At 46.3% G+C, this 13,384-nt stretch overlaps 1 protein-coding gene across 2 annotated transcripts in view; it reads left to right on the forward strand.

Moving 5' to 3' along the window:
- The first annotated feature begins 774 nt into the window (after nt 1-774).
- Nucleotides 775-13,384, forward strand: part of ROR2 (receptor tyrosine kinase like orphan receptor 2) — a 238,249-nt gene continuing 225,639 nt past the window's right edge. Inside the window, exon 1 of one of the 2 annotated variants that reach the window (XR_005721955.1) lies at nt 775-1,093. Coding sequence is in view for 1 of the 2 variants with exons in the window: in XM_040245952.1 (XP_040101886.1) it covers nt 1,006-1,093 (88 nt within the window). In the remaining variant the exon portion in view is untranslated. The remainder of the gene's footprint in view (nt 1,094-13,384) is intronic. The other variant, XM_040245952.1, reaches the window with a different exon arrangement.

The raw sequence follows: 13,384 nt of genomic DNA on the forward strand, positions 1-13,384 counted from the left end.
CCTAAGTTACCAACAGGAGGGTCAGGCCTTCCAATTCCAGACCTTTGCATGTGTTAAGCAAAACCAAGAATAAGCAAGAAAATATGCTATTTGAATTGCGTTCAAAACGTCTTTTACAAGTGAAGCAAATTACTTCTGCATGTTTCTGGGGCTCTGCAGAGAACAGTGTTCTGCGTTTAATGGGTAAAATTACACAATTTGCTTTTAACAGTAAACCCGAAGCCACGGTGGCTTCAGATAGCATCGCGCTCCCGAGGATTCCTTCCATGCAGCTCCACTCCCAGCAGTTTCCAAGCACTTTGGAGGCACGCAGTTGTCCCCACTGCTCGCAGCGTAGCGAGCAGAGGCCGGGAGGGCGCCGGCGGGGACGCTGCCCTTTTCCTTGAAAGTTTTGCTTCTCTTCCTCCCGCGCCACCGGTTTCTGGGATTGGGTGTCTCTCTGATGTGCCCGGTGGAGGCCGGCGGGGCACCAAGTCGTCCTGAGTTACAGATTTACCGTTAGGCTCCCGGGGGTCCCGCCCTTAAAGGTGGGTGCCAACTGCGCCAGGAGTCTCTGTGGCGGGGGCAGTCCCCGCGAGGTCTGGCTGGACGTCCCCAAGGCTCCAGTTTTGCGTCCAAGCGTTCCGAGGAGCAGGCCGGAGGGCGGGCACGGGAGGCGCGTCCGGGGACGGAGCGGCTGCCCCCCGGTTCTGGCCCCGCGCTGCCCGCGCGCCCCGCCCGCTACAGGCGTGTCCGTCCAGCAGGGGGCGCCAGCGCTGGCCTCTCGCTCTGCCCATCGGGGCGGGCGAGCCTGGGACCCTGCCTCCCTGCTTGCCCGCGGTCCGCCCCCCGCGCGCGTCCGGCCGGCCCGAGCCGAGCGGCGCATCCGGGCCGAGAGAGGAAGAGGACCGCGAGTTCCTCGAAAGGGACCAACTCGCCAAGCGCCCAGGAGAAAGGGCAGCGGACGCGTGGCCGACAGGGGTGGTGGCGCCGGATCCCCGCGCCCAGGCCCCTACGGCCCGCGGCATGGCCCGGGGCTCGGCGCTGCGGTGGCTGTGCGTCCCGGCCGTCTGGCCGGTCGCCGCGCTCTTGCTCTGCGTGTCCAGGGCCTCAGGTAGGACTCACCAGCCCGCGTCCACCCGGGCGCACCTCCTCCAAGCGCGGGCAGAGGGCTTGCCACTCGCGCGCCCGTCCCTTCCCTCGCGATGCTGCTGCTCCGGCCGCCGCGCCGGCGCCGGTGCTCCTGGGCGAGGGGCGCCTGGCGGGGGCCCCCCCTCCCGTGCCCACCTCAGCCCGGCTCCGCATCTGCGCCCCGCCGCCCGGGGCTGCTTTCAATAAGGCGCGCTCCTGGGACGCCTAAGTGTTTCCAGAGGCTAGGGCGGGCGGCGCCGGCGCCCGCGAGGAGCCCCTAGCCGGGGGTTTCTGAGGGTCGTGAGTGTGAATGCGGCCGGCGCCTGGGTCCTCAGACGTGTCCGAGGTTCTCAGGACCTTATCTCGGCCCTGCTCTCCGAGGTTCTTTCCAGAGCTCCAGGTCCGAGGCGCCCGGGTCTGCGCCGACATCTCCCCAGGGTCGGCGCCGCGGTGGGACGAGGCTCAGGGAAGGGCGCTCCCGATCCCCGCCCCTTGGTTGGAAGGGAATTTGGCTTCCCTTTTGTTGGCCCCTCACCTCCTCCGCCACCGCCGAGAAGTGGCCAAAGCGGAGTTTCCTGTGCCTGGGGTCCGGGGTCCCCGGGCCGCCTTTCCGCTGCTGGAGACCTAGCCTTTTTCGGGCTGGCTGGAGGGTGGGCCAGGCTCCCGGGTGGCATTCCCCTCGAGGGTCGCACGCTATTGGGCTGCGTGGACCCCGGGGCGAGCAAGAGGTGCCATCGCTTTCGGTGGAAGCTAGGGGGATCGGCCTAGGGTGCCACGCTGTCCCGATACCCGCGCACCCGCCTGCCCGCCTCCACCCCGACCGCCCGCCCCAGCCAGTTTCCCGCACCCTGCTGCGGCGAGGGAGGGCGGCGGAACCTCTAGGTTTGAAAGCTAAGGGGGTTCACCTCGTGACCCAGAAGTGTGTGAGCCTCCCCTTACACCTAAGTGGGTCTCGGTGTCCCCCACTCAATGTACTGTGCCCCCTCCCCCCGGCATTTCTGCACGTAGGTGAGAATTAGACAAAAGGCACAAGAAGGGGGCTCCGTGGTTTTCGTCTTCTGCTGCCAACTGCGCGCTCCAGGGATCCATCCAACGATTCAGGAATGCTGGGCAGCCTTTCCTGGGGGGCGTTTGGGTTTAATACAAGAGCCAATTACGTCACACATACTTGGTTACTTGATTTGGGAAAGGGGTTTGTGTTTCTGTCGCTGTCCCTTAAAGCGTAAGCCGCTCAAGGTGCACGGTGCAAAGGTAAGTAAACCAGACCTAAGTTAGTCTGTGCGTTATAAACAGCATCCCTCTGGATTTCTGCACCCCTTATCCCGCTAGAATCCCTCTCCCGTTTCGAGTCAAGCGGTGCATTTGCTGCGCTGCGGGAGGGGAAAGAAGGGGCTTAACCGCGGGGACTCGACGTGCCATTGAACAGCGTTTGCTGGGTGGCCATGTGGGGGTTAATTGCTCTGCAAAACCCTACCGCGCAAACCTGTGGCCCAGCGGTTTTAGTTGCATTTGCTAGGCGAGAGTTAGAAGTGGGTGATGTGAGAAAAGGTGATGGGTCTGTTCCTTAAATCAAGATTGCAGCAGACTGGAAAGTTGCTCGCATTTTGGGCAGTGGAGTTTAAACATTGCCATAGTTTCCAGTAGAGTTAAAGAAATCTCTGAGGAACAAAGCAATCCAATATCACTGTCTTTAATTTCTGAACCCTGTGTGGAGGTAATTTTCTTTCTCCAGTAAAAGAATAGTAATTTCTCTAGGGGAGGGAGTAAGGAAGCTGTTTATAATTCTTTCTTCTGGAATGTTAGGTGAGGTGGAAATGCAAAGAATAAGATCATATTCAAACTATGAATACAATTTTATGATTACAGGAGATTCAAGTATTTGGCATCTTTTCTGCTGTAAAGAGGAATCCCTGCAATCTGAGTGTATTTTATACGCAAAACATACGTTACTATGTAAAAACAAGGAAACGTTATTCTAAAAAGGATTTATAAGTTCCATGTTTTTATAGAAGGCTCTGTTCCTTAGGGAGACAAATGCTTAATTTTGGACTGTGTGCTCTGCCTGGGTTTGACAGGCTGGGAGTTTTGGGGTCTCCTCACCCCTGATTTTGACAGTGCAATGTTTACTTCTGGCCCAGATCCCTGGAGTGATGGTGGTAATAAATAATGATAGTGATCCATTTGAAAGTAAGTAAATGAAAACATCTTGAAAAAGAAGACTTTGTGGAAAAAGACAAGTTTTTATATACTCTATAGTAAGGCAACATGTTTTTCTTATTATGGCTGTGTACCAAGAAAAGAAGCACACATTTGAAAATTTTCAGTATTTAATAGCAAAAGCAAGTTTAACCCTCATGTCTACTTGACAAAAATGCCATCTGGACAGTGACCACCACTATGCGGCATTCAGTGTGAGCTGCTGTACTGAACTGTTTATAAAAATGGCGATAGGTGACTGAGGGGCTCTAGTCAACGATGCTGAACTCTTGATTAGTAAAGCAAGTCATAGTTAGAAAACTTACAAGAAATCTGCTTAACATTTTGCCTTCAGAAAAGCAACATGGGTTTAAAAAGGTACATTGACCAGGGGTTTTGGGTGACAGCGATCTGCAGATTTACAAGGCAATGTGAAATACCATTTCTATTTTTATTGTTAAACCGTTTTCTTGTTGTTTGGTCAAAATACCGCTGTAATTGTTGTGTGTGTGTCACTCTCTGTTATGGTGTGATTTGTTCTGAATTACTTGTTCCCTGTGAACGTTTTGTCTTTCTACCCTTGGTTTAACCTTTGAGACATTGAAGCCTGGAAGAATTTGGGTTTCACGCTCTACCCTCTGGAATCTTTTCCTGAGATCAATGGGATAGAAATGCAGGGGCAGGGGAACAGTCTGTCTGACAGGTAGGGAAGATTAATCCCCTAAAGAGGGATTTCTAAAGCAAGGTTGCAGCTGGAGAAGTGGCACTCCTTTAAAATGCATTCCACGGGAGGCCAGGATGTGGAAAGTTATCATTATCATTGAAATGAGAACTGGGTGTGAAAGGCTTAGCACCCCCCTAATCTGCAGAGCCCTGGCCACTCTGATTCGGTATAGGAAATTTGTGCACGCTAACTCTTTTCTCAGGGAGAGGTGTAATTATATACTTCCAAATTGTAGTCAGGGAAGAGAAAGTGGGTAACTAACTGTTATCTGCACCCAATGTTTATAACCATCTTCTAAAACATTCATTGATGTCAGGGGCCTTTTGGTGTTTATCTGGTCCATTCCCTGGGAACCTGGAGGGGGACCGGCAGCATCCTGTGGTTACCACCTGGAGAAGGGCTGGGCTGTGAAGCTTTGGGTTTACTCTGCTGTCCCCCATGGGGATCCCCTTATGTGCTGTGATATGTTCCTGGTAAAGAAAGTTGCCATTAAGATATTTCTTTCTTTGGGGACCCTGTGGTGACTGCCAGGTGGACCCTATGAATACCATGCCTGGAAGGTGTCAAAGCAAAGTAACCAGGGGGCTTTGCTTTGCAGAGAAGTGTTGCTGATTAAGTCTGGATTTTACATGTCCGATAGCAATTTCATGAAAGGACAGCTGGGCTGAAAGAACTGGTTTTGAAAACATTGCTTCTCAGTGACTCTTTGAGTTCTTTGGTTTGTATTGAAGAATTCTATCACTGTAAAAGAATTGCTACGATTTTGGTGGGTAGTGCAGTCTTCTTGAGTTTTGAAACAAAAATCTAAGCAACAAGACCAGTTCTGGCCCACTAATTATGGCTGCAACTGGCTGGGGTTTGTACCAGCCTTCTTCTAGTATGTATTTATTTGGTTTTGCCGAGGAGCTTGCCAAGTTGGAAATAAGGGCGGGACAGCTCTGCTTGCATGTACTGTTGTCATAAACTATGTCTGGGGTGTGATCTGTTTAAAATCATATTAACAGAGTGGCCAAGGAATTGTTGAACAGTGTTGGGAAAACTTTTCAAAAATAAGGAATTTTGTTGGTGTTATTTGTACCATTTTGGGGATTTCTGTTTTCCGCCCCCCACCCCCCAAGTTCTACTGAAAGAACCAAAAAATAAAAAGTCAAAAGCCAAAGGGAAGGAAATAATTACAGAAAAATCTAGCCTGATTAGACTAAGTGGCTTGTCCTCTAGAAAGTCTTAAGTTCCAGTGAGATGTGGTGTGTGTGTCTTTAATTGTCATTGGAATGAGCTTCAGTAAGCGCTCTGTCACTTTTGAGATGTTATCTGGGGAGAATGTGGCAGCTTCTTCAAATCCTCCTGGAGTGGGGGAGGGTTTCCCCCAAGTCTCAGATGCTTCCAGCCTCAGGGTTTCCACACCTCGGTGCCCTCCTGGAGGGCTAGTTAACTCAATGTGCATTTAAATGACAAAAATCCTCACTGTAGGCTTGTGCTGTGGAGTATAGGTACATGTAACTATTTAGGTTAAAATTAAACTGAACTGAACTGAAATGAAAGATTCAGCCCTCCACTGCACTAGCTGCATTTCAGGGGCCTCGTGTTTGTGGTGCTAGTGGTAAAGAACCTGCCTGCCAATGCAGGAGACACAAGAGATGTGGGTTTGATCCTTGTGTTGGGAAGATCCCCGGGGAGGAGGGCATGGCTACCCACTCCAGTATCCTTGCCTGGAGAGTCCCATGAACAGAGGAGCCTGGAGGGCTACAGTCCTTAGGGTTGCAGAGAGTCGGACACGACTAAAATGATTTAGCACACAAAAGTGACGGGTGCTCGAATGGTCCAGGAACATAGAGGACATTTCCAGCACTCCAGGAAGCTCTGTCCACCACCACTCCGCTTTGCCGAGCGTCTCTGTGTTAGTCGCTGTTGTTTCAGGAATGTCTTGTGGCGTCCAGAGTCAGGGAGGGGCTTACCTTGTTTGCTTAGAGTTCTGTTTGTTGACTGTGGGAGATTTGATGGCAAAAATGAACTGGATTGACTGACTCTAATCTGTAGAATTAGATTATTGAGGCTTCCCCAAGAGGGGCTTAGCAGGGGTGTGATGACCAAGGTGACACGTATACACTTACATACCATATAGTGCTGATTTGGGGAAAATGTTAGTTCTAAAGAATTCACATATTAAGGGCTAGACAAAATTATATGAACATGTTGTGTGTGTGCATGAGTGTGGGAGGGCCACATCATGGCTTCATTGCCGTTAAAAAAGCACATGAAATGGTCATAGTGATGACTGTTGATTCAGATTAGACTGAGTCTGATGTAACGGAGGAATCTTCAAGTGTTGAAAGGAAACACATATCACATCAAGGTTTAAAGCGCAGATGCAAAAAAATCCAGCACAAGAAAGGATGAAGATAGTTGCCTGATTACTGGTTGGATTCCCCCGCACAATGCCAGGCATATTTGGGGCGTGCAAAAGCAGTTTCCCACTTGGGGAAGACAATCACAGTAAGGGTGAGACAGGGAGCTGGGGAGATGATCTGAGAACATGTTCATGGACCAATTCTCAGTCCAGTCTGAACTGAGCCTTAATATGCTTCAGCTAGGATTTGCCAAAGATTTCTTGCAGCAAACAGCTCTGTGATAACGCCTGATAGCGGCCAACCTTCCTGGGATCTTCTCATTTACCTCAGAGCCACCACGTGGGATGTGGTGGAATGTGTTTGTGGAATGTGTTTGCAGATGGGAAAGGGCCGAGAGAGAAGGGCAGGCATGGAAAGAGGCAGAACCAAGAGCAGCCAGAGCACTGTCCTCAGAGAAGGGGAAATGGTGTGGAGTCAAGAGGGTGAGGATCTTAGCTCTCAGGCAGATGCAGGGTGTGATGCGATAAGCAGGGCAAGATATGGTGAGCTACAGCCATGTTTTCAGAGGATAATTTGGCAGCAGCCAGGGGTAGTGGTAGGGGAGCTAAGTGGGCAGTAGTTGCACCCCACATAGGAGGTGCTTGAAAATCAAGGGGCTTGGCCTTGGATTTGCTGGGGGACTTCCCAGGGAAGGTCTTGGTCGAGGAGCATCCTGGGAGGAAACTGAGGCAGAAGAAAATGTCCAGTTATTCCTTAGGGGTCTGGAGGAGGGACACACACAACAGTTTGGCTTCTGGCAGACAGTGGGCACTGGGAAGGAGAGTGAGTAGGATTGGGGGGATGGTGAGGAATTGAGGGGGGGCGTAAGAGTTCCATCTAGAAAGTGAGCCAATTCTAGCGGATGGTAAGAGGGGTGTAGAAAGGGAGTGAGGGCCAAGGTTGAGAAGGCTTCAGGCGCAACCTCTGGGTCACACTTGGTTAAGTGCCCACCTTGATGTCCTGTTGCAGGATTTTGCCTTATGTTTTCAACTGTTAGCGAACATTTGGAAATAACATTTAGAAATTGGGAATTTTTCTCCAGACAGTGAAACAACCACCAGGTCACTATAGTCTTTGTATAACACTGAAAACATTTCTAGAGCAGCTTAAAGGCTACTGGAGGAGATGGTGACGAGGGGGAGCTCTGTCTTAAGTGAACACGAGACATGGAGGGACGGGTCTAGAAAGTGACATCAGTTAACTCAGATCTTTTTAACAATAAAGGCAAGTGTTAGTCGTTCAGTCATGTCCAACTCTTTGCAACCCCATGGACTATAGTCCACCAGGCTTCTCTGTCCATGGGATTTCCCAGACAAGGATATAATCCCTTCTCCAGGGAATCTTCCCCACCCAGGGATTGAACCTGGATCTCCTGCATTGCCTGCAGATTCTTTACTATCCAAGCCACCAGGAAAGCCAAAAATAAAGGTAAAATATGCATAAAATAGACCTTTGAACCCATTTTAAGTGTACAATACCCCAGTGTTAAGTATCTCCACCTTGTTCCACCGTCACCACTGTCCATCTCCAGAATTGTCTTTATCCCCCAGATGGAGACTTGTCCCTGTTAAACCCCAATGGCCCATTCCTCCTGCCAGTGATGACAGTCCCCATTCTACTTATGAATCTGACTACCATAGATATCTCAAATAAATGGAAGTGTATGGTATTTGTCCTCTTGTAAATGGCTTCTTTCACTTAACATAGTCTTTTCAAGTGTTCATCCATCTCATAATATATATTAATACTTCTTTTTAAGACTGAGTAATACTCAATTATGCACACATGTACCTACACCCCGTGCATATACCACATTTTGCTTTACCGCTTTTTCTGTCTGTTGGCAGACATTTGGGTTGTTTCCACCTTTTGGCCACTGTGAATAGTGCTGTTATGAACATAGTTGTACAGGTTTCAGTCTTTTAGGATATATACCCAGAAGTGGAATTGCTGGATTGGAGAAGGCAATGGCAATCCACTCCAGTACTCTTGCCTGGAAAATCCCACGGATGGAGGAGCCTGGTGGGCTGCAGTCCATGGGGTCGCTAAGAGTTGGACACGACTGAGTGACTTCACTTTCACTTTTCACTTTCATGCGTTGGAGAAGGAAATGGCAGCCCACTCCAGTGTTCTTGCCTGGAGAATCCCAGGGACGGGGGAGCCTGGTGGGCTGCCGTCTATGGGTCGCACAGGGTCGGACATGACTGAAGCGACTTAGCAGCAGCATGGTCATCTAAGTTTACTTTATTGAGTAACCACCATTCTGTCAACATTAGTTATTTTCTGCTTTATTGATAACAGCCTTCATAATGAGTGTGAAGTGGCTTTGATCTCATTGTGGCTTTGACTTGCATTTTTCTAATGATTAGTGATGTTGAGCATTTTTTCATGTCATTTGTATATATTTCATGGCCATTAGTGTATCTGTTTTGGAAATACGTCCTAGGTGACCCTGATGGTAATGAACCTGCTTGCCAGTGCAGGAGATGTAAGAGACGTGGTTTTGATGCCCTGGGTCAGGAACGTTCCCTGGAGGAGGGCATGGCAGCCCGCTCCAGTATTCTTGCTTGGAGAATCCCAAGGACAGAGAAGCCTGGTGGGCTACAGTCCATAGGGTCGCAAAGAGTTGACACAACTTAAGTGACTTAGCATGTACTATTCAAATCCTTTGTCCATTTTTAAATCAGATTGTTTGGGTTGTCTTGGTTGAGTTGTAGGAGTTCTATATATTCTAGATATTGACTCTTTATCAGATATATGATTGCATTTATTTTCTCCCATTCTGTGGGTTGCTTTTCCACACTGTTGATAATATCCTTTGATGCTCAAAAATTTTTAATAAAAAAAATCAATTTATCTATTTTTTTTAAACCTGTGCTTTTGGTATCACATCCAAGAAATTGTTGCTAAGTCCAATGTCCTGAAGCTTCTCCACTTTGTTTTTTTCTAAAAGTTTATAGTTTTAGCTTTTGTTTAGGTCCTTGATCCATTTTCAGTTAGTTTTTGTCGATTGAGTAAGGTAGGGGTTTGACTTCATTATTTTTAATGTGGAAATATAGTTTTCCCAGTACCCTTTGTTGAAAAGACTTTTCTTTATTCGTTGAATAGTCTTGGTATCCTTGTCATTTGCTCCACATGTAGAGTGGGGCAATTCTGGATTCTCTATGTTATTCCATTGGTCTCTGTCTGTCCTTTTGTCAGTGTTTTGATTATTGCAGCTTTGTAGTATGTTTTTTTTTTTTTTTTACTTTACAATTCTGTGTAGTATGTTTTGAGATCAGGAAGTATGGGTGCTCCAACTTTTTCTAGATTGTTTTGGCTATTTGGGATCCCTTGAAATTACATATGAATTTTAGGATGGATTTTCTCTTTTGACAGAAGTGTCTGAGATTTTGATAAAGATTGCACTGAATCTGTGCATTGCTTTGGATGGTCAGTTCAGTTCAGTTCAGTCATTCAGTTGTGTCTGACTCTTTTCGATCCTATGAACCGCAGTACGGCAGGCCTCCCTGTCCATCACCAACTCCTGGAGTCCACCCAAACCCATGTCCATCGAGTCGGTGATGCCATCCAACCATCTCATCCTCTCTTGTCCCCTTCTCCTCCTGCCCCCAATCCTTCCCAGCATCAGGGTCTTTTCAGATGAGTCAGTCCTTCCCATCAGGTGGCCAAAGTATTGGAGTTTCAGCTTCAACTTCAGTCCTAATGAACACCCAGGACTGATATCCTTTAGGATGGACTGGTTGGATCTTCTTGCAGTCCAAGGGACTCTCAAGAGTCTTTTCCAACACCACAGTTCAAAGGCATCAATTCTTCGGCACTCAGCTTTCTTTATAGTCTAACTCTCACATCCATACATGACTACTGGAAAAACCACAGTCTTGACTAGATGGACCTTTGTTGGCAAAGTAATGTCTCTGCTTTTTAGACACCTTAACAAATCTTATAGTTCACAAACACAGATTTTCTTTCTATTTATTTAGATATTCTTTAATTTCTCTCAACTGTGTTTTGTAGTTTTCAGTGAACAAGTCTTTCACCCACTTCATTAAATTTATTACTGGTATTAATATTTTATTCTTTTTGATACTTTTGTGAATGGATTACTTTCTCAATTTCCTTTTTTGGATTAATTTCTGTTACTATATAGACATGCAGCTGATTTTACCTGTTAATTTTGTATCCTGCAAGTTTGTTTAATCTGTTTATTAGCTCATATAGATTTTTTTTGTATTTATATGTAAGATCATGCCATCTGTGAACAGAGATAATTTACTTCTTTCCAATTCTGGATCCCATTTATTCCTTTTTAAAATTTTTGCCTAATTGCTCTGTCCAGAACTTCCAATATTATGTTTAATAGAAGTGGTGAAAATGGACATCCTTGTCTTGTTCCTGATCTTAGTGGAAAAGTTTCCAGTTTTTCACCATAGAGCATGATGTTAGCTGTGAGCTTGTCATATATGGCCTTTACTATGTTAAGATAATTTCCTTCTGTTCTTAGTTCATTTTCATATATTTTTGTATAGCTCTGACCTTTGGAATAAGTTAATGTTTTGCATGTTCAAAAATTAAAAGCTTCTGCACAACAAAGGAAACTATAAGCAAGGTGAAAAGACAGCCTTCAGAATGGGAGAAAATAATAGCAAATGAAGCAGCTAACAAACAACTAATCTCAAAAATATACAAGCAACTCCTGCAGCTCAATTCTAGAAAAATAAACGACCCAATCAAAAAATGGGCCAAAGAACTAAATAGACATTTCTCCAAAGAAACATGCAGATGGCTAACAAACACATGCAAAGATGCTCAACATCACTCATTATCAGAGAAATGCAAATCAAAACCACAGTGAGGTACCATTTCACGCCAGTCAGAATGGCTGCGATCCAGAAGTCTACAAGCAATAAATGCTGGAGAGGGTGTGGAGAAAAGGGAACCCTCTTACACTGTTGGTGGGAATGCAAACTAGTACAGCCACTGTGGAGAACAGTGTGGAGATTCCTTAAAAAACTGGAAATAGAACTGCCTTATGACCCAGCAATCCCACTGCTGGGCATACACACATTCTGAGGAAACCAGAATTGAAAGAGACACATGTACCCCAGTGTTCATCGCAGCACTGTTTATAATAGCCAGGACATGGAAGCAACCTAGATGTCCATCAGCAGACAAATGGATAAGAAAGCTGTGGTACATATACACAATGGAGTATTACTCAGCCATTAAAAAGAATACATTTGAATCAGTTCTAATGAGGTGGATGAAACTGGAGCCGATTATACAGAGTGAAGTAAGCCAGAAAGAAAAACACCAATACAGTATACTAACGCATATATATGGAATTTAGAAAGATGGTAACAATAACCCTGTATGCAAGACAGCAAAAGAGACACAGATGTATAGAAGAGTCTTTTGGACTCTGTGGGAGAGGGCAAGGGTGGGATGATTTGGGAGAATGGCATTGAAACATGTATGATATCATATGTGAAACGAATCGCCAGTCCAGGTTCGATGCAGGATACAGGATGCGTGGGGCTGGTGCACTGAGATGACCCAGAGGGATGGTATGGGGAGGGAAGCGGGAGGGGTGTTCAGGATTGGGAACACGTGTACACCCGTTGTGGATTCATGTTGATGTATGGCAAAACCAATATAATATTATAAAGTAATTAGCCTCCAATTTAAATAAATAAATTTAAATTAAAAAAATAAATCACTGAAAATGGCAGGAAACTAAAACTGAATGCAAACAAGTAAATAAGTCTAAATATATTGTACATGAACAATGTAACTGCACTGACAGGAAAAAAGAAACCTAGTTCAAGTGAGTGTGGACCCAGCACTTTGACGATATATCCTCAGTCTAGATGGAAAACAAAGCAAAACCAAACACAAGAATGCAGCTTGCACTTTTAGCAGTCTTGTTTTTCATAGCAGTATGGATGTGTATATATATATACATTTACATTCAGTTCAGTTCAATTCAGTCGCTCAGTCATGTCCGACTCTGCGACCCCATGAATCGCAGCATGCCAGGCCACCCTGTCCATCACCAACTCCCGGAGTTCACTCAGACTCACGTCCATCGAGTCAGTGATGCCATCCAGCCATCTCATCCTCTGTCGACCCCTTCTTCTCCTGCCCCCAATCCCTCCCAGCATCAGAGTCTTTTCCAATGAGTCAACTCTTCGAATGAGGTGGCCAAAGTACTGGAGTTTCATGTATGTTAAGATTAGAAATGCATAATTCATAAAATAGCTTTTTTTTCTGTATATAATAATTATTTCTAGCATCTCATTAGCAATAAGCACTCTCAGTGCCCAGATCTAGGTTTCTAAATACTATTACACAATACAGGAACTAGAATACCTTGGGGAAATGACTGACTATGGGGCCAGGAAAGGGAAAAATAGAAGATTAACCAGGAGCATATTCTTATGATATAAAGTAAGTGGTCAGAAGTAATGAGAACATATCAGAGGTACAGGTGCCAATTTGGAGGCATTCCAGTGGTCACATTTGGGGCCATAATGCATCAAATAAAGACAAGCAGGGATTCCCAGGTGGCGCTAGTCATAAAGAACCCTCCTGCTGATGCAGGAAATGTAAAAAACTCTGGTTCAATCCCTGGGTGGGGAAGATCCCCTTAGGAGGCATGGCAACCCACTCCAGTATTCTTGCCTGGAGAATCCTCATGGACAGAGGAGCCTGGTGGGCTACAGTTCATAGGGTTGCAAAGAATGGGTACATCCGAAGCGACTTAGCACACACATGTATTATACATGGAACAAAATAGGAATCTATTATTCAACATTAATAATAAGTAAATAAGTACAGTTGCCTCTCTGTGGGTTCCATATCTTCAGATTCAACCAACCATGGGTCAGAAATATTTAAAAAATTCCACAAAGTTTCAAAAAGCAGAACTTGAATTTGCTGCACACCAGAAACTATTTACATAGCA

Source organism: Oryx dammah, unplaced genomic scaffold (genome assembly GCF_014754425.2).
Source record: "Oryx dammah isolate SB20612 unplaced genomic scaffold, SCBI_Odam_1.1 HiC_scaffold_1, whole genome shotgun sequence".
Lineage (NCBI taxonomy): Eukaryota > Metazoa > Chordata > Mammalia > Artiodactyla > Bovidae > Oryx > Oryx dammah.